Here is a 17,117-nt window from a genome sequence, read left to right on the forward strand (position 1 = left end):
CTGCACATCATACTCGTTGGCGCCACATGAGTGTGGATCAATGCCTCTTTCCACTCAACTTTGCGGTGAAGTCTGCATATGTAGACTAGCTAGTATTAGGCGATGAACTCGCGATGCAGATGTCTCAGCAGTACCTGTTCCCAGTCTCACATCTCCGCGCAAGATGTTGTTTTGGGCACTTGTAACTCTAGTCCAGAGACAAGATCCGCCGCGCGCAAGGGTCTGCCCAAGGGGCAAGGGCCGTATCGCGCGCGTATGACCGGCGTTTGTGTGTGGATGCGCCATTCTGTCGATCCATGGATGGCATTGGCATGGGCCAGGGCCCAGGGCGCGCGCTTGTGAGTTGCAAGGCGAATCGCCCGCTGTTAAGTTCAAGTTCGCCGCCGCCGATTGTTTACTTTCTCATGTCAAAATGTGACATTGAGAACGCCCAGGATCTCCCCCAACGGGCCCTGCTCGCGAGCCCGGCAATGACTGGAGGCCAAGCCCATCTGTTTGGACAGACACCTGGCCGCATCTTAGGCGGCCGCCTGCGGATGAACTGGCAGCGCATGGCGTAGTTCACTCGTGCGTATTAATTTGAAGAGATTGGGGCGTGCGCATGTATGTCTATCTGATGTGAGATATCAGGAGAACTGGACATACGTACCATTGCCAGCGAGACCTCTCTCTTCCCAGGAGTCGGGCCCAGTACCGTAACGATCTGTGAGGGGCAATATTCGCTAACAACAAGCAACAAGACTCAATTGGAATCGTTGCATCAATTTGCATGACAGTGACCCCGCATTTTCCCGAGACTGGACCTCTTCTAGCCTTTTGCACTTGTTGTTGTTGATACGATACGCAGCCGTGGGTTCGCTTTGGTACAATCACAAAGATCAGGCGCGTCACAGGTGAGCACAGGCAGCTAATTAGCTCACTGTAGCCTTGCCGGCGGCAAAGGAACTTACCGTATGTACGGAACACCACACACGAGGCTAGGTGAGGGCGCTTGGGAGATTCGAATCAGGGACTAGACAATTCCACTTGATAAAGTACGTAAATGGCCCGCGCAGGCGAGCAAGCTAGATTCGGCCACCCATAGCACCGGGCATCTGGCACCCCCTCCGGCCACGTCTGCCGGCGGGGTGGTGGTTGGATGGATCATGGATGGATGGCTGGCTCGCCAAAGACCCGGGGCTGAGATTGATGACGATGGCCACCCTGATGTGAGACCAGCAGCAGACGCGTCGTCTTTGGTCGCTGCTGGCTCCCATGTGGTCTCTGCACACTCGTCTCACATGTCTACGTCACCATGAAACCACCGTCCTCCAGATTGTGTGTGGCTTCGAGAAGGTCTGGTCGGTTTCCGGATAGTCGATTTCCTGCCCCACATTTGGTTTGAGATGATCAACGTGCATTGGCAGCTTCTGTGCGAACACACCTGCCTCCAGACTGCACAGGCCAGTCCTCGGCAGTGCCAATGCTGGTTTTGGGGCAGTTGCCTGTTTACTTATTAATCAAGGAATCGAATGGGACCGCCTTCCATTCTTGCTTCATCACGAGTTTCTTCCCTTCAAGTCTCTTCAAACAATGGCACGTCCAGGCCCTCATACTGCTAATACGTTACTTCAGCATGCCAACCTGACTCATCGTGGCTATTGTCCAAACTCAATCCCGCCTATGCTTTATTAATAAACCCGGGCCCCGGTCCCTCCTCTCACCCCTAGGCCTTTGCCAACACATCAATGCATGAAAAAAGGTCAAAGATGCAGCAATGGCCCTCCCCCCTCACGACCGCGTCCAATCAAGCCTGGCGCATTCACCGTAAGGTACCTCATTTTTTCCCTCTACGGAGTACGCTGCTCTGATCTTCCACCCACCCGCATGCACCCACGCGCATCGACAGTCCAGACAGGGTTCTGGCGTGTCCAGTTCATGCACGAATCGAGAGGGGACAAGGGTCTCCGCGTCGCTGCTGTGCCCTCACCGACCATTCTCAATCTCGACTGCGGATTGGACAATGGCTTCCAGTCAACGACGCGACTGGACTCTGGATCGAACGACCACGCTAGAGACGCTTCGGTAATTAGCTTGCTGAGTGCTCTTGCTCTGGAACCGTCCTGTAGGCTGGAGGCTGGAGCCACGAGACAAGAGCCTGTCTACCTTGAGTCCTTGACTCCGTTCGTCTTCTCACGCACGACATCAACACGGATGACTGCTCGATCGTAGGGTCCAACCTAGCGCCGAGCCTGAAGCCTCAGCACCTGTGACATCCGATTGTCTGTAATTGGACGGTCGCCATCACCAGAGCCTTACGCGCGCGTGCCACTTCTGCGAAATCTCGACGGACTGACTGTGATTCCCTTGTCCACTTGACCGAGCGAGCGGCTGCCAGTCTCATCCTCGAAATTAACATTGGACCCCGGTTCGGCGGGTTGCATGAGGGCCGGATTGACAGGTACTTGTACTCCTTTGCCGACTGTCCGTGCTTCTGCTGGTGATATACAAACCACTCACTATCACGCTTGACTTCTCGCAGCAGCACGAGGTACGTACCTGTCTTTCGTCTGCCCTCGACGGCTCCTCCTGGGTGGATCTTGGTTGTCTGTACGTGCATGCGCGCATGTCCTGGGGCTTGGGTCTGCAGCTCATCGTCGACCGTCTCCAGCCTGCTGTTTTTGTGGCCAGACCAGACCCACTGGCATCAGCAAGTGGCCTCTGATTCTGCCCACGATAAACAAACCACACCTCAAATTGCTATTCACCACTTCACTACAACACACCGTGGGCCTGTCCTGCAGACAAACAGCGGCACTGGAAGGTCCATTCTCAGGGGTTCAACAAGTTGCCTTTTCTTCAACGGTCCACGGCTTCGTGACAGCAGTCTGTGTCACGTTGCCACCGACAAGAACCTCTCCAGATACCGAATCAGCTCCTGTGCAGCTAGCTGCTGACCTCATTCGCGGCCTCGCTGCTGGTCTCGGTACGTTCCTTTCTATTCTCAAACATGTCGACCCCGGTGAGGAGTTGCTGCAGTTCTGTTTGTGTTGCCAAATTGCCCCCGTGCGGTATGTCGAAGCCAAGAGCTCTGGACCCTTGTTGGCCTATCACGCCTGCTCAGCCGCATTGTATCATTGTTCCCGTCGCCGCCGGCCATCTCTCCTCACGCCCAAACGAGCATCTTGAACTATTCCGGCCTCTTCTCCTCACCAGAGGCAAAACAGAGGCCATCCCAAGACGCGCAGACGTTGTTGACCGGCCCCTCTGGCCGTCCTCGCCGCCTGCACGCAAATGCGTAACTGGCCCTCCTCTGAACATGGTGGAGGTGGCCTAGTGTCCGGCGGGCTTTGGATCAACTGGTATCCAGGTAGGCCAACGCATCAATATGGGTCACCCTCTTTCTGTATTGGCTTCAGAGCCGCAGTCCTCAATGTTATTTCCCTCCTGCTACGCGCATGCGGCCAATTCGCGCCTGGCCGGGCCTCATCTTTCCCAGCCTACCTGGTGCGGCGGTACTTGCATTCTCTGCCTAATTACTTGTACCTTACCCTCTTTTTGCCATCTGTTTATTTCCGCCCTGCCGCCCTCACCCCCCTGCCTGGCCGGCGGTACGCTCCTCTTGACGCCGTTCCGCAATATACACCGTACGAACCAGACCCTTTTCCCCCTTCGCCTCTCGTAGCCGAGAGCATCCACCCCATTCTTCGGTATGGCTTAAGACGCTCATCCACATCCTTCTCAAAAACCCTCGCCATTGCCCCCCAACGTCCCATCCTGCTCACCACCTTCCAGCTCTCTGCCCATTTTCCCTCTTCTCTCACATCAGCTTCCTCAACTAAGCCACGGCCATCCTTCATTATATCCTCTTGCTTTGACTCTCGCCCTACATCAATATTGGGCTCGGACGCAGCTAACCGATCTGGAGCAACCCCACGTCGCCCTGCAACCCTCTGCCAGCTCATCACCATCAGCGTGATACCCAGGCTTCAAGGCTGTGTCTCTTGTTCCTGCCGACTACCCACAAAAACGCCATCTGCGAGTCTGCCTGACACCGGCAACATGAGCGGCTTTTACATGCAGTACCTTGAGAGTAAGTTCACCGTCTGTTCGCAACACGAGCACACCCTGCTGCGAACCGGGCGTCCAACGCAAGCCTCTCCTCCAGCTTGTATGTGTGGGGAAGAAATGCGAACATGGCATATCGGCCTCAGCCCTGCTATGCTAGTATCCACAGCTCCAATTGCTACCCAAAAAGCATTATCTGGTCGACTTACTCTCGTTCTCCAGGGGTTTTCCACCCTGGTCGACGCAGTTTGGTCGGGCATTCTGTACCTTGGGATGTACTGCGGTTGTTGGAAAGCTAATCCCCTGGTGGGACGCCCATGCAGTGGTTCCTTGTGTTGCAATTGCTCTACAACGCGAGATCTAAGCAAGATGCTAATGCTGTGCGTCTGTAGGCCTCTGCCGGCGCCGCGGTTGGAGCGACCCGTCATACGCGTGCTACCGTGATCAGGCGGGATACACGTGTCTTGTGCTCGTGAACGGACGCGAGTACCAGACCGATCTGGCCTACGAATCGGATGGTTTGGCGCAGGAGAACGCTGCCATGCGCGCGTTCATGGTGTGCCGCCAATTCTCCGTGAATGGCGGAATGCTCGCGCGGAATGGCGTCGTTCAGGGGCTCCCAGCGGGCGACATGATGGGCCGCCGCCACAAGAGCCGCCACACTTCGTCCAGCGACAGCAGCGACCGTCGAAGCAGCCGCCGCTCAGGCAACCACTCAAGCAGCAGCTCGACCGCCTCTTTCGACTAAAGAGGCAATGGACTGTCTGTTCGTCGAGAGGGCGTGTACGCCAGAACGTTGACGGGACCCCTTTCGAACCCAGTCACAGTGCCATCTGAAGACACAACACGCGCGGTCCCAATGCTCTTTCAGCGATCAAGATATTGCTCTTTCAATGGTGGTGGGGAATTGCCACAAGACACGGTCACCAGATTGCCGTGCTTCGACGTCCCCATTCACTCAAAAGTTTGCAACGACTTAACGAACAGCCGCAAGGCTACCGATGCGATAACGACTCACGCCACATCCATAAACAAAAAACAATGACGAGAAGAAGGATACCGATATTTAACGACTGATGACGACTTTACGACATGAGCTGCATTTTAGACGACGCACAACCACACATTTCCATTTCTATTTTCACGGCCGGCATTTTTCATTCCTGAATTGCGCACGTTTCCGGTGATGACTTGCTCCGGGGATACTGGGTGTTACAGAACCAGCAGCGTGGTATTCCTGCTCTCAAGTGCCTTGGCACGAACATCTCATCAGGCCAAAGACGAAACCGGGGCGAATCACGACTCAGTGCAACCTCCGGCGTTGATGGCCCAACAGCTGGCGTTCCACACCAGGGCAAGCATTTCGATTTTGGATTCGGCATGAGCATTTCTTGAAAACCTGCAAGATCACGCAAAGAATGACGGGCGACCGACAGTTACGCACCTTGCAACAGCAAAAACATCTTCATTCTAGCGACATCTCATGGCAACATTTGTTTTGAATGACTTGGCTGGTTAACCTCCTGCAAGCTGTGAAACACTCTCCAGGACAGGAAGACAGCAGCATCGCTTCTTGTTTCTCACAGGATTCGATAGGGTCATTATTAGCGCGAAAGAAAGAAGTTTCATGATAATGATTACGCATATGACTGTCCGATTTTATACATGGCCAATTTGAAACCCATCTTGTGTTGATCGTCTGGGTCTCGATTCCCCTTGTGACTGACTGCTGAGAGTTTGATACGGTATGGTCAAGTCCTTGATAGATACTGATATGATACTATGAGACACCAAGGAACCAGGATGCGGCACTAGCCGCGTCCGTTGAATGTGGGGTGATGGATGCATGCAAGACGTCGAGTCACAGAACTGTGGCCATTGCTAACAGGTTGAGTGTCTACCCGACCTCGACCGCCATGGTGACGATGCTTCATGGTGTTGCTGCTAATTACGACGGCACAACAGCGTTAGAAAGGTATGCCTTCCCTCATATAACCGCGTAGTTCATATAATGGTTTATTACTCCGTACTCCGTACTTTAGGTTTGTACCGCTTCCAGCCGCGCGTCCGGCGCTCGCCGAAATCACATGTTTCATTTACAGAAAGCCTAAATTGACCTAGATGTCAGCCTCGCGTGGTCCCATGTCAGTCAGAGAGGAAGGGTTAATCAAATGGTCAAAAACTTGGATGATATTGCCTAGGGGTCAGGAACCGGAAAGGCATCCGCGCTGGCTGCAGCTTGCTGGTGACACTGTCTCAGATGCGTTCTGCTGCTGTCTAGTCGTATTCGATATCCGTAGTACCTGCTTGCTGGCTTGATGATGGCTAGTGGGTATCATAGGAAGTCATGAGGACACAAGGGGCGCGATTCTGGTGTAATTGATTGCTTGTACGTGGGCAAGAAAAGGGGGTGCATGCTCGAGGATCGAATTGGAATCCATTACCAGAGGAATCAGCGTCTTTTGCCTTTTCTTGAGCCACACAGGTCGAATTCGAGCGTGCTATTGGCCGGCATGTCGCGGCCCCCCTCCCCGTCACGAGGCCTCGTGTCGTCGACTGGCAGTGGATTGGGGAAGCTGCGACTGGACCCTAGACGGAATTCAAGCCAATTTAACGACTCTAGGCTGAAGGTACCCATCTCCTGATAGGTCAGGACTGGGCGCGCCAGCGGCCAAACAGCTGGAGGCTGTCGGTCGGTTCAGTTGCGGACCCTTGACGGGCAGCATGCCCCGTATTTTCGTGCTACAGCAGGCAGTGTCGCCAATAATCCAAAGAGCAAGGAATGTCACGTTCCTCAGTTCACCTAACCTTCACTTTGTACTATCCATCATAACCTTTTGAGCACGAGTGTCTTGCTTGTTTCCGTAGCGTTGAGCGAACGACCTCATTCTCTTTAGCCTTTTCAATCCTCAACAACGCTTGCGACTGCACCAACACTCACCAACACTCACCACCTTGACGACCGGCCCCGCATCTAGATCTACCTTCCTGGAGCCCCCTTTCTTGTGGCCACGTACTGGACCACCACCCAGCTCCAGCTCCAGATCAAGAACCAGAACAAGACCACAACACCGCAATCATGAAGGGTACGTCGCGCCTGCCTGCGCCGTGCAGCTCTCGTTTCACAGCGCTGAGATGCTAACAATTGGCTTGCAGGACTTATCCTCGTTGGCGGCTTCGGGACGCGCCTCCGCCCCTTGGTACGTGGCCTTGCGTGCACGCTGCGCCCGCGACAGCATGCTCGATCGTCCCTCTTTGGAGCTCCAGGCTGACAGCTCGCGCGCGCGAACAGACCCTCACACTGCCGAAACCGCTGGTCGAGTTTGCCAACAAGCCCATGATCGTGCACCAGATTGAGGCTCTCGTCTCAGCTGGTGTCACCGACATTGTGCTGGCTGTGAACTACCGTCCCGAGATTATGGAAAAGTTCCTCGCCGAGGTATGTTCTCCTACATGCGCACCCAAGGGTCTGGGGTGCTGGCTTTGATCTGACACGAGGCAGTACGAGGAAAAGTACAACATCAACATCGAGTTCTCTGTCGAAAGCGAACCCCTCGACACCGCCGGTCCCCTCAAGCTCGCCGAGAAGATCCTCAAGAAGGACGACACCCCCTTCTTTGTCCTCAACTCGGACGTCATCTGCGACTACCCCTTCAAAGAGCTTCTCGAGTTCCACCGCAGCCACGGCAACGAGGGCACCATTGTCGTCACAAAGGTCGAGGAGCCCTCGAAATACGGTGTCGTTGTCCACAAGCCCAATCACCCCTCGCGCATCGACCGCTTTGTCGAGAAGCCCGTCGAGTTTGTCGGCAACCGTATCAATGCCGGCCTATACCTCTTCAACACATCTGTGCTCGAGCGCATCGAGCTGCGCCCGACGTCGATCGAGAAGGAGACGTTCCCCGCCATGGCCAACGACCACCAACTGCACTCCTTTGACCTGGATGGCTTCTGGATGGACGTCGGTCAACCCAAGGACTTCCTGAGCGGTACTTGCTTGTACCTCTCCTCGTTGACAAAGAAGGGCAGCAAGGACCTCACCCCTCCCACAGAGTCCTACGTGCACGGCGGCAACGTCTTGATCCACCCCTCAGCGAAGATTGGCAAGAACTGCCGCATTGGCCCCAATGTCACCATTGGGCCCGATGTGGTTATTGGCGACGGTGTCCGTCTGCAGCGCTCCGTTCTCCTGCGCGGATCCAAGGTCAAAGACCACGCGTGGGTCAAATCGACTATTGTTGGTTGGAACAGCACGGTCGGCCGCTGGGCGCGCCTGGAGAATGTCACCGTGCTGGGCGACGACGTGACCATTGGCGACGAGATCTACGTCAACGGTGGCAGTGTCTTGCCGCACAAGTCCATCAAGGCCAACGTGGACGTCCCGGCCATTATCATGTGAGCGTGCAGGCGCAGAAGCTCACGGCCATTTCCCTTTTTTCCACTTGGACTCTGAGCCGGAAAACGGCCCAGCCCGTGCGGCGAAGAACAAGGAGTGGTGGACGACGGTATACCTTTAATTAATGAGAATCACAAAAAACGACACCTGAAAGCAATCGACGCTCAATCTACGAACCAGAAAGAAAAAAAAAGAGACATCCTCGCCACTCACACCATCATATTCGGAAGATTCGACTCTGTTTTATTCACCAGCTATAATAGGGATGGGAGGCGAACGAGAGGATGGAGCATGGCATGTTCGGCTCGATATGTGCGACCTGCATTTGTCAACCGCTCGACGGTTGCTGTCTTTATTGCAAGTGACTATTCCCTGGCGTCTCGAGGTGGTTTGGATCCGGTTGAGAAAGGCAAAGGAGATTTTGTGTCCGCTAGGGCTCTTCTGGGCCTGCGCAAGGTGTTTCGGCTATCAAGTGGCGGTAGCCACTTAGGATAGCCTTTGTGAATGATGAGCAATTCATCATGAATGCAACGATGATTCCCCTACGCAGCCCACTTGTCCGCTTGTTCAATGATTCGCATTCATGTCTATGAAGAGGGACCATCTAGATCCTCACGGATCCATCCTCTACACATCTCCACGGCTTGCTCCCACTTGGCCCTCAGCCGTCTCCTCTCGTCCTTGCCAATCTGCGGCTCGAACACGGTCCGTCCCTCTCGGTTCACCTCGCGCAGATCATCCAAGCTCTCCCACACGCCCGTCGCAAGCCCAGCCGCCACGGCAGCGCCCAGCGCCGTCGTTTCGCGCATAAACGGCCTGTCGACAGGGATTCCGCTTATATCAGCCTGCGTCTGCATGCAGAGGTCGGAGTTGGAGAGACCGCCGTCGACGGCGAGCGACTCGAGAGCGTGGCCCGAGTCGGTGGCCATGGCGTCGAGGATGGCGGCGGTTTGGTGGCAGGTGGCCTCGAGGGTGGCGCGGGCAAAGTGGCCCTTTTGCGAGTGGGCTGTGATGCCAACTAGGCACACAAATAGGTCAGTTACGAGCACGAATGGGGGGTGAGTTAAAAGGGACGAGGAGACATACACATTGTGCCCTTGGCATCGTCAATCCAGTACGGCGCAAAGAGACCACTGAACGCCGTGACAAAGTACACGCCACCGTTGTCCGGGACGGTGCGCGCGACAGAGTCCACCTCCTTTGGACTCGACACGATGCCCAGGTTGTTCTGCAGAAAGGTGATGCCCGAGCCACCGACGGCTATGCTGCCCTCGAGGGCGTAGACGGGCTTCTGGCCCTTGCCAAAGTCATACGCCACGGTGGCGAGCAGGCCGTTTTTGGAGATGACGGGCTCCGTACCGACATTGTACAGGAGGAAGCAGCCCGTGCCGTATGTGTTCTTGGCCTGACCGGGCTTGAAGCCGCATTGGCCCACGAGGGCGGAGGACTGGTCGCCCAAGCAGCCTGCGATGGACACGCCCTTGAGCGGACCGCGCGCGAGCGCGCCGAACTCTGTGGCGTGGGACGAGGGGACGATTTTGGGCAGGATGATCTTGGCACGGTCGAGCTTGAAAAAGGAGAGGAGGGTGTCGTCGTATTGCAGTGTGCGGAGGTTCATGAACATGGTCCTGCTCGCATTTGTCGCATCCGTGACGTGAATAGGCCCGTCCGCGCAATCGTTACCACCGTTCAGACGGAAGATCAGCCAAGAGTCCACCGTGCCAAAGACCAGGCGGCCCTCGTCGTACGCCTGCTTAACCGCCTTGTCGTGTCGGAGGAGCCAGACGAGCTTGACGCTGGAGGGGTACGTGGACAGAGGCAGGCCGCAGAGTTCCTGGACCTTGTCCGCGCCTGGCCATGTCTTCAATTCGCGGACCATGGACGCCGTGCGGGTATCGGGCCACACGACGGCATTGTGTAGAGGCTCGCCCGTGTTCTTGTCCCAGAGAACCAGAGTCTCGCGCTGGTTAGTGATGCCGACGGAGCGTATCCTCGACACGTCGTGGCCATCTGCCACAAACTGCTCTACGGCCTTCTCGATGCATGTTTCCACGGTCTGGAGCAGTTCGAGCGCGTCGTGTTCGTGCCATCTGGTATTGTTTGGTTAGGCTCATGTCCAACTTCCGACGTTTAGATTGTGTTGCCTGGACGTGCTCACCCTGAGTGTGCGTGCTTGTTGTCAAACCCCATCTGGTGGCTCGCTACCGGCTCGCCAGCGCCATTGAAGATCAAGAACCGCGTGGATGTGGTTCCCTGGTCTATACTGCCCACGAACCAGCCTTCTCTCCTTTCGGCCCCGGTTGTGGCCACATCCCGGGGGAGGAATCGATTGTCACCCATTGAGCAGTTTTGACGTCTGCTTCTATGACTGTGGGCTGACTAGGTAGATCGGCAGACTGTCTCTGAGACGGATGCGCTACGCAGGCTCTTATCGTCAGAATGGTGAATATGAGATAAACAACAGAGTGGTGGGCGTTCGCTTCTCAGTCGCGAGAGCAGAGGTTGTCTTGGGCGAACCGGGACGAGCTGGATGAAGAAGTTGAACCTCGGCCAGAGAGCACGCGAAGACAGGACGCCATCGTGAAGCTAACAATAATAATCGGAGCCCGACCTCAGGAACCCGACGGCCCTCACGGACAAACCGAGCGCATCGCGATACGGCGACGTCAGTGGGGACTCCAAAATGTTCACGAGTCTGTGACAATTTCTCGACGATTCGGAGTCTCGCTCGCGCGAGGGGCTCCAGCGCGGACGCGCAGGACGCTCTATAATTGGTGGAAATGAGCATAAATGGGGTTTCTGCAGCCCGTGGTGCGGCACGATCACAGTAATTTTCCAGAATGGATAAAGTTTTGGCGAGGGGTTTTTGGAGTAGAGGGTTGATGGTTTCCCATGTCATTTGTCAGATTGTCTGAGCGATTCGGGGGAGCTTAAGCATCTCGGGGTGGAGATCCCGACATGGGACAGACGAGCGACGTCATCTGTTGATGCCGTCCACGTGTGTTATCTCTGGAGTGAAGCTGGAGACAGACACAACGCAGAAGTGCCCATGGGGAAGCGCGAGGCTTTTAAAAATATTACATGGCGGAGAACAAGTCGAGCTTGAGGAGGTCTAATCACAAAAGAAGAAGAACGAGCCAGTGTTGTGATAATGCTGCGTACTTTTTGGTGAGAAGGAACAAGACACCCGCATTCAGTCAGTTCATGTTCACCATCACACTCTGCCAATGCAGCCTTCAGATCGACGCATTCTTCCCAACTAGTCATCCCAGAGCAGCACGCTCGAGCAAATGTGCCTTGCCCAATGCGGCCATGACCGGTCGAATCTTGGCCCAGGTTGCCTCTTGAATATCGACAATGGCCAGCGCCCAGCCAAACGGCGATCTCTCTTCCCTGGTCAGCCTGCACCGGCAGTAACATTTGCGTCCAGCTGGCGGAATCTCCCTGAAATCCTGCGCCATAATGTCAACAGGTCCGCCCGCATCCCACCCGGCAAGCACGCCTGTCGCGTACGGCGGCTCAGCCCTCAAGAGATCTTGGAACTGAAAGTATTGTCGATGTCCAAAGTTCTCCCGCGCTGAATGAACGACCCTGGCGAATAGTTCGAACACCGTGGAAGGTGAAGATTCAAACTGCTTGGACTCTCGCAGGATCTTCAGATCGGCCAACCGAAAGCAGGTCCTAGAAGGCTCGAGTGTCCAGTCGAATTGGGGTATCGTTGAGTCGCTTGACTGCGATGGCGACAATACAGCCGGTTCCTGGTCGCCAACTTGCGTTTCAGAGGACATATGTGTTAATCCAGGGGTCATGGAGAAGGCGTCCAGGTTGATCATTTCGTCCATGTCCACTAGCTCGGCGTCTGTCACCTCCAGATCAAGCAGCTGAGTGCTGCCGCCATCCGGTCTTTTTTGTGTCTGGCTCGGTGTGACGGGTTCGAAGTTGTCCTGAAAAGGTACCTCTTGTTCATCACCCCGGCCATTGCTCTGGCTGGTAGAGACAGGTCTTCCAGCTTGTAGCATAGCGTCCAGGTCGTCGTCTGGGATGTCGCCACAAAGGTCGAGGGTACCACTCGAAGGGGGGCCAGTCAAATCCCAGAAGGAGTCCTCATCACCCTCTCTGATCGAGTCCAGGCCAAATTCATTCATCTGTGGCAGCTGTGTCATGCCGCACTCTTGGTGACCATGAGCGGGCGATGGAAGGACGGCATAATAGTCGTGCAGCGTCGTGTTCTCTATGACTTTTGGACCCATCTTGGATATAGCAGGAATTGAAGTAGTCCTCGGCAAGGGCTGATCTGAGCTTACGTCTCGACGTAGATGAAGGCTTTTTCTGGCGCATCGACGACCAAGAATAAAATAGAATGCAGAGTGCAAGTCTCTGGAACCTGGCCGCGAGGCTTGAGGGCCTGCTCGTCGTACCTTCCCATGCGGCTCGTTCACGCCCAATGTCGGCCAAAAGGGAAAGAGCGATTGCGCTCTAGGCCGCCACCTGAGAAACGTCGCTATCCCAGTCCATGTCAACTTCTTCGTTCCTTCCAGCTTTGTTCTGAGTTCCAGGCAGCCGTCACATGTGCAGACGTCGCGCATTCTCCAGACATGGTCTCTATTGTCTATGTCTCTATTGTCCCGCGCTATCACCCAGGGCCGAGCCGCGATGGTCCTAAGCGCTGATGTGCAAATAGGGTGCCACTGATTTCTGTACCGCCGCCCTCATCTCCTTCTGCTCCGTCCGTGTGGGCGCAACCCGGAGCCCCTGGCGACGCCTCCAGCTTTCAGGGGTTTCCTGCAGAGCGGCGTCCTCGTCCTTGCCCGTTGGGTCAACGAACTGATAAGAGCGGTATTCACAGTTATTCCAGCCAGTAGCTATTGTCTCGTGAGTTTCTGAGCACTTTGGGACATGTTTAGGATGAGACTTACCATGACCTGACGGGATGCCAAACCAGTCGTCCGTCAAGAAGTGCAGGAAACCGCCGTGAGAAGTCGCCACAATGTGGTCGTCACCGTCGCCGGCCAGATCTCTCAGCACCCGTCTCACCTCCAGAGCTCTTGCTGTCAACTTCTCCAAGGTGGGTTCAAATTTGCTGTCCGCTGTCTTGTCTGTCCAGGCTGGGTCCACGCCCCTGACCTCGAGCTTGTTGCCAAACTCCTCGTCCAATTTCTCCTTGGCAGAGCCTGTGTCGCAAGGCGAAGTGGACACTTCTTGGAGCAGGTCCAGCGCCGTGATGGGGTACAGTTTGTCCTCGCCGAAAGCGTGGATAGCTGTGTAGACGGTGCGGCGCAGTGGCGAGGCAACGAGGCGAGTGAGCTTGTCGTGGTGGATGAAAGCCTCCCTGAGCTCCTTGCATTGCTGGAGACCAAGCTCTGTCAGGTCAGGGTCACGGATGACCTCGTTCTCGACTGAAAGGTTGTGGTAGCCTTGCGCATGGCGAACGAGGTGGATTGTCGGCGCCATCTTCTTGTGAGCGAGGGAGTCGGGATTCGTGCGGCGATGGACTGCGGCTGTGATACAAACTGAGAAGGGTCTCTGTTCTCCTGCTTAGGTAAAGAAATGACGAAGAGTTAATGCGGCGGATGACAGGCACCCGACTCACGGGGCCTCTCCATGCGTGATGATCGTGACTGATCGATACGTCGTAGTGTGGGTCTCGCGCTCTTCCGTCCCCGGTGCCGGAGGCGGAGCTGTGAAGTCCGTAACTTGCAGACGGCCGTGGCCTTTCTGCCGATGATCATTGGTCGTCGGTCTTCCGTGAAAAGAGTTTCTGTTAGCAACCTTAAATCTCCTCCGCTCGGGTGTCTTGGTTCGCGGTACGTAGTAGGGCTCATACACGACTATTCAAAAGACCAGCTAGACTTCGATGGGATCATATCAACACAATGGCTTCTCGTACTCATATCGAGGCGCTAGAATGCACCTCTTTACCAATGTGAGCGTCGTCACTTTGAAGAACCAAGACATATTTTGGCGGAAGATTCATTGGCTCGACCTATGGAACGTCAAGTGCATCCCGACCCCCGTGATCGCTGGGGGAGAGGAAAGAAGCCCAGCTCTGGTGAGATGCGTGCTCTTCCGCCACTATCAACAACACGTTAAGATGACAATGACCTCTGCCATCAAGAAACTCCAGCAGTCCGCCGTAACGCCGTCGCCAAGACACCCAAGAATGCCATGAGCAGAAGCCACTGCCGCCACGCTTGAATCATCCAACTAAAGCTCAATCAAAGCTTCCTCGGGCGCATTCGGTTTCGTAGGTTCTGCTTGCGGTACACTCGGGAAGGAATTCGGTGCGTAGCCAGTATAGGCTGGGTTCGCAGCCGGTGGAGGTACTGGCTGTTGGTTTGGAGTTGCCTGCTGCCAGTAAGGTGGCTGGCTGGGTTGTGCAGGCAAGGCAGCAGGAGATTGAACAGCCCCTGGCTGAGCTGGGGTTTGACCAGGTTGAGGATGTGGCTGCGCTGAGACTGAACCTGGATGGTATTGACTCTGCTGCAAGTTCGGGTACGGCGATTGACTGGCGTCAGGTGCTGGGCCCGGAGCTGATGGTTCCGCAGGCGGTTGGCCCCGCTGTTGGTTGCCAAAGTAGTAAGAGGCATGGGGATCTTGAGACGGCGTGCCAGCGCTTCCTGGTTGGGGTGCCTGCATGCTTTGGTACTCGTGCTGTCCTGGCTGGTGGAGTGGTTGCTGGTGGGCATCTTGACCCTTGGGTCCTGCCGGCTGCTGCCAGCTTGGTGTCCGCTGAAGATGCGGTTGAGCAGGGTATTGGCCTGGAGTGGCACCGGGGACGGGACCGTACGAGGCACTATGCGGCTGTGGCGTCGGCACTGCAGAAGCTTGCTGCCACGGCTGGGAGGGTTGCGATGGGGGGTACGAAGGTTGATGGTGTGGGTTGTAGAAGTTCTCGGCACCCCCGTGTTGCGGATAATGCTGCGAAGGCAACGAGGGATAGGGGCCTGATGGCTGTCGAGGGCCGGGCATCTGGTATCCGCCGAGGTTCTGCTGACTATACGCCTTTGAGAGGCGATCCTCAAGCATCTTGTCGTAATATCGAACGACAGTCGAGAGCTTAGCGTGCAGATCAAGCAGTGTATCTAACAGCCGAGGTCAGCGGGTCTGATCACCAAGTCTCACCATCTAATAGACTTACCATGCTTGCTCATCGTTTCTCCGTACGTTCGCGCTAGCTTTGGCCTCAAACTCCCGATACTATCGTACAACTCTTGGATCTGTGGTTCCCGCAAGATCGTGCCTGGTGGCTGTGTTTGTAGACGGTCGACCAGGGTTGAGAAAAGGTTGATGTTCTCGGCCTCAACGGGCGACAGCTCGTAGTCGTTCTTGGGGAGCGTAAAATTGGTCGTCGTGGAAGATACGGGAGGATTTGAAGTCTGCTCTTTCAAGGTCGCCTGATGTTGTTGCTTCTGCTCTTCCATATCGGCAAGAGACGCGGCAATGGCAGCCTTGAGATCCTCATCCTCCTCCTCCATCTGCTTCGTGGCGCTGGCGTCCCCCTTTGGCTTGAAGCTGTCTGTGACCGGCGCAGCAACCGTCCCAGACGGCTGACCGCTCGCCTCTTCCAAACTCATTGCAAGAGCCTTTTTCAAGTCTTCGTCAAATCCATCGTCAACACGCGCGTTGCGTGGTTGCATCACGGACGTGCTTCTTTGCTTATGGGGATAGGTTGGCAATCGATCAAGCTCCTTGTGGCCTTTCCCAGTAAGCTTCGCATAGCAGCCGTCGTCGACGCGCACGGGCGTTTGAATGCCAAGATGAGGTAACGCGACAAGTTTACTCGAGCATTGCTGATCGAAGCAGTTTCCACAATTTCGACAGTGGTGTTTCCGATTCGTGAACGAGAAGGGTGTTCGGCATCGCATACAGACATCGGAGTCTGCCCACTCGGGAGGCTACCCACGCATTAGCTTGATCATTACTTTCACCCGATCTTATACTGACCGCACTGCTATCAATCATGCTACTGGCGACGGTTTGCCGAGGGGGAAACTGATACCCTTCTTTCTGCAGGTTCCTGTAGACATCGGAGATGTAGGACAAGTCATGGCGCCCTTCGGTGGCAGCCGCCCATGACTGTATGAGTTCGAGCATCCTTTGCCTGACGTCGTGGTTAACTCCTGCAGCGCCGGACGCTTGCATGAGTGAGGTCAAATTGTCCATGAACTCGCGCGACGCTATCTCGGCCAGGAAGTGTGAGCCACCATTCTTGACACAAGTATCTGTCAACTAGCCCTTGTCAGTTTCGTATGTACACTGACTGTGCGTCTTTCAGGACTCACGTTCAAGGCACTGAGCTGAGTATTGGGGTTCGGGTTGCCGATGCGTCTCTTAAGCGATCGCATAGCTTCTTTTGGGCCGACCGTCTTAGACCTGATGATGTCGGATATTTCGAGGTTGAGTGCGATGTCCTCCCTGTATCCCGTCAGTAGATGTAACGCGTACAGAAATGGGGCGTCCTTACAGGCTACTGCTGGTCGCCTTCTCAATCTGCGCATCCAGGGCAGTGTTGTTGCCGGACCACCAGCTCATCATTGTGGGCAAGTCGACGTGCGTAACCTAACCCAGTGGTGCAATATGGAGATCAAAGAAAAACAAGCGTTCGCGGTCACAGAGAGCACTTGTGTTGCTCGACGATAGCGATGCCGCGGGCCTTGAGGTCGAAAGTGCGAAT

At 55.4% G+C, this 17,117-nt stretch overlaps 6 protein-coding genes across 6 annotated transcripts; 2 read left to right on the plus strand and 4 right to left on the minus strand.

Annotated features, from left to right (window-relative positions):
- Window positions 1–4,041: 4,041 nt before the first annotated feature.
- F5Z01DRAFT_677736 (uncharacterized protein) lies at window positions 4,042–4,795 on the plus strand (the record flags this gene model as incomplete). Its single annotated transcript, XM_046265388.1, has 2 exons — window positions 4,042–4,072; window positions 4,440–4,795. The coding sequence occupies 2 exons, from the start codon at window positions 4,042–4,044 to the stop codon at window positions 4,793–4,795; spliced, it is 387 nt and encodes a 128-aa protein (XP_046114357.1).
- Window positions 4,796–7,126: 2,331 nt separating this feature from the next.
- F5Z01DRAFT_640190 (mannose-1-phosphate guanyltransferase) lies at window positions 7,127–8,446 on the plus strand (the record flags this gene model as incomplete). The annotated part of the gene is made up of 4 exons (XM_046262506.1): window positions 7,127–7,133; window positions 7,204–7,247; window positions 7,340–7,486; window positions 7,550–8,446. The coding sequence occupies 4 exons, from the start codon at window positions 7,127–7,129 to the stop codon at window positions 8,444–8,446; spliced, it is 1,095 nt and encodes a 364-aa protein (XP_046114358.1).
- Window positions 8,447–9,030: 584 nt separating this feature from the next.
- F5Z01DRAFT_677738 (putative glycerol kinase) lies at window positions 9,031–10,783 on the minus strand (the record flags this gene model as incomplete). Its single annotated transcript, XM_046265389.1, has 3 exons — window positions 9,031–9,461; window positions 9,530–10,533; window positions 10,602–10,783. 3 exons carry the CDS (start codon window positions 10,781–10,783, stop codon window positions 9,031–9,033), a joined length of 1,617 nt encoding a protein of 538 aa, XP_046114359.1.
- Window positions 10,784–11,706: 923 nt separating this feature from the next.
- F5Z01DRAFT_640192 (uncharacterized protein) lies at window positions 11,707–12,693 on the minus strand (the record flags this gene model as incomplete). Its single annotated transcript, XM_046262507.1, has 1 exon — window positions 11,707–12,693. The coding sequence occupies one exon, from the start codon at window positions 12,691–12,693 to the stop codon at window positions 11,707–11,709; it is 987 nt and encodes a 328-aa protein (XP_046114360.1).
- Window positions 12,694–13,102: 409 nt separating this feature from the next.
- F5Z01DRAFT_693998 (histidine phosphatase superfamily) lies at window positions 13,103–14,003 on the minus strand (the record flags this gene model as incomplete). Its single annotated transcript, XM_046266235.1, has 2 exons — window positions 13,360–14,003; window positions 13,103–13,305 (listed from the first exon to the last, which is right to left on the minus strand). Exons 1-2 carry the CDS (start codon window positions 13,892–13,894, stop codon window positions 13,103–13,105), a joined length of 738 nt encoding a protein of 245 aa, XP_046114361.1. The 5' UTR covers window positions 13,895–14,003.
- A 644-nt stretch (window positions 14,004–14,647) lies between these two features.
- F5Z01DRAFT_677741 (uncharacterized protein) lies at window positions 14,648–16,978 on the minus strand (the record flags this gene model as incomplete). Its single annotated transcript, XM_046265390.1, has 5 exons — window positions 14,648–15,525; window positions 15,582–16,338; window positions 16,388–16,672; window positions 16,726–16,858; window positions 16,908–16,978. 5 exons carry the CDS (start codon window positions 16,976–16,978, stop codon window positions 14,648–14,650), a joined length of 2,124 nt encoding a protein of 707 aa, XP_046114362.1.
- Window positions 16,979–17,117: the final 139 nt, after the last annotated feature.

This window comes from Emericellopsis atlantica (assembly GCF_019669845.1).
Source record: "Emericellopsis atlantica unplaced genomic scaffold F5Z01scaffold_36, whole genome shotgun sequence".
NCBI lineage: Eukaryota > Fungi > Ascomycota > Sordariomycetes > Hypocreales > Bionectriaceae > Emericellopsis > Emericellopsis atlantica.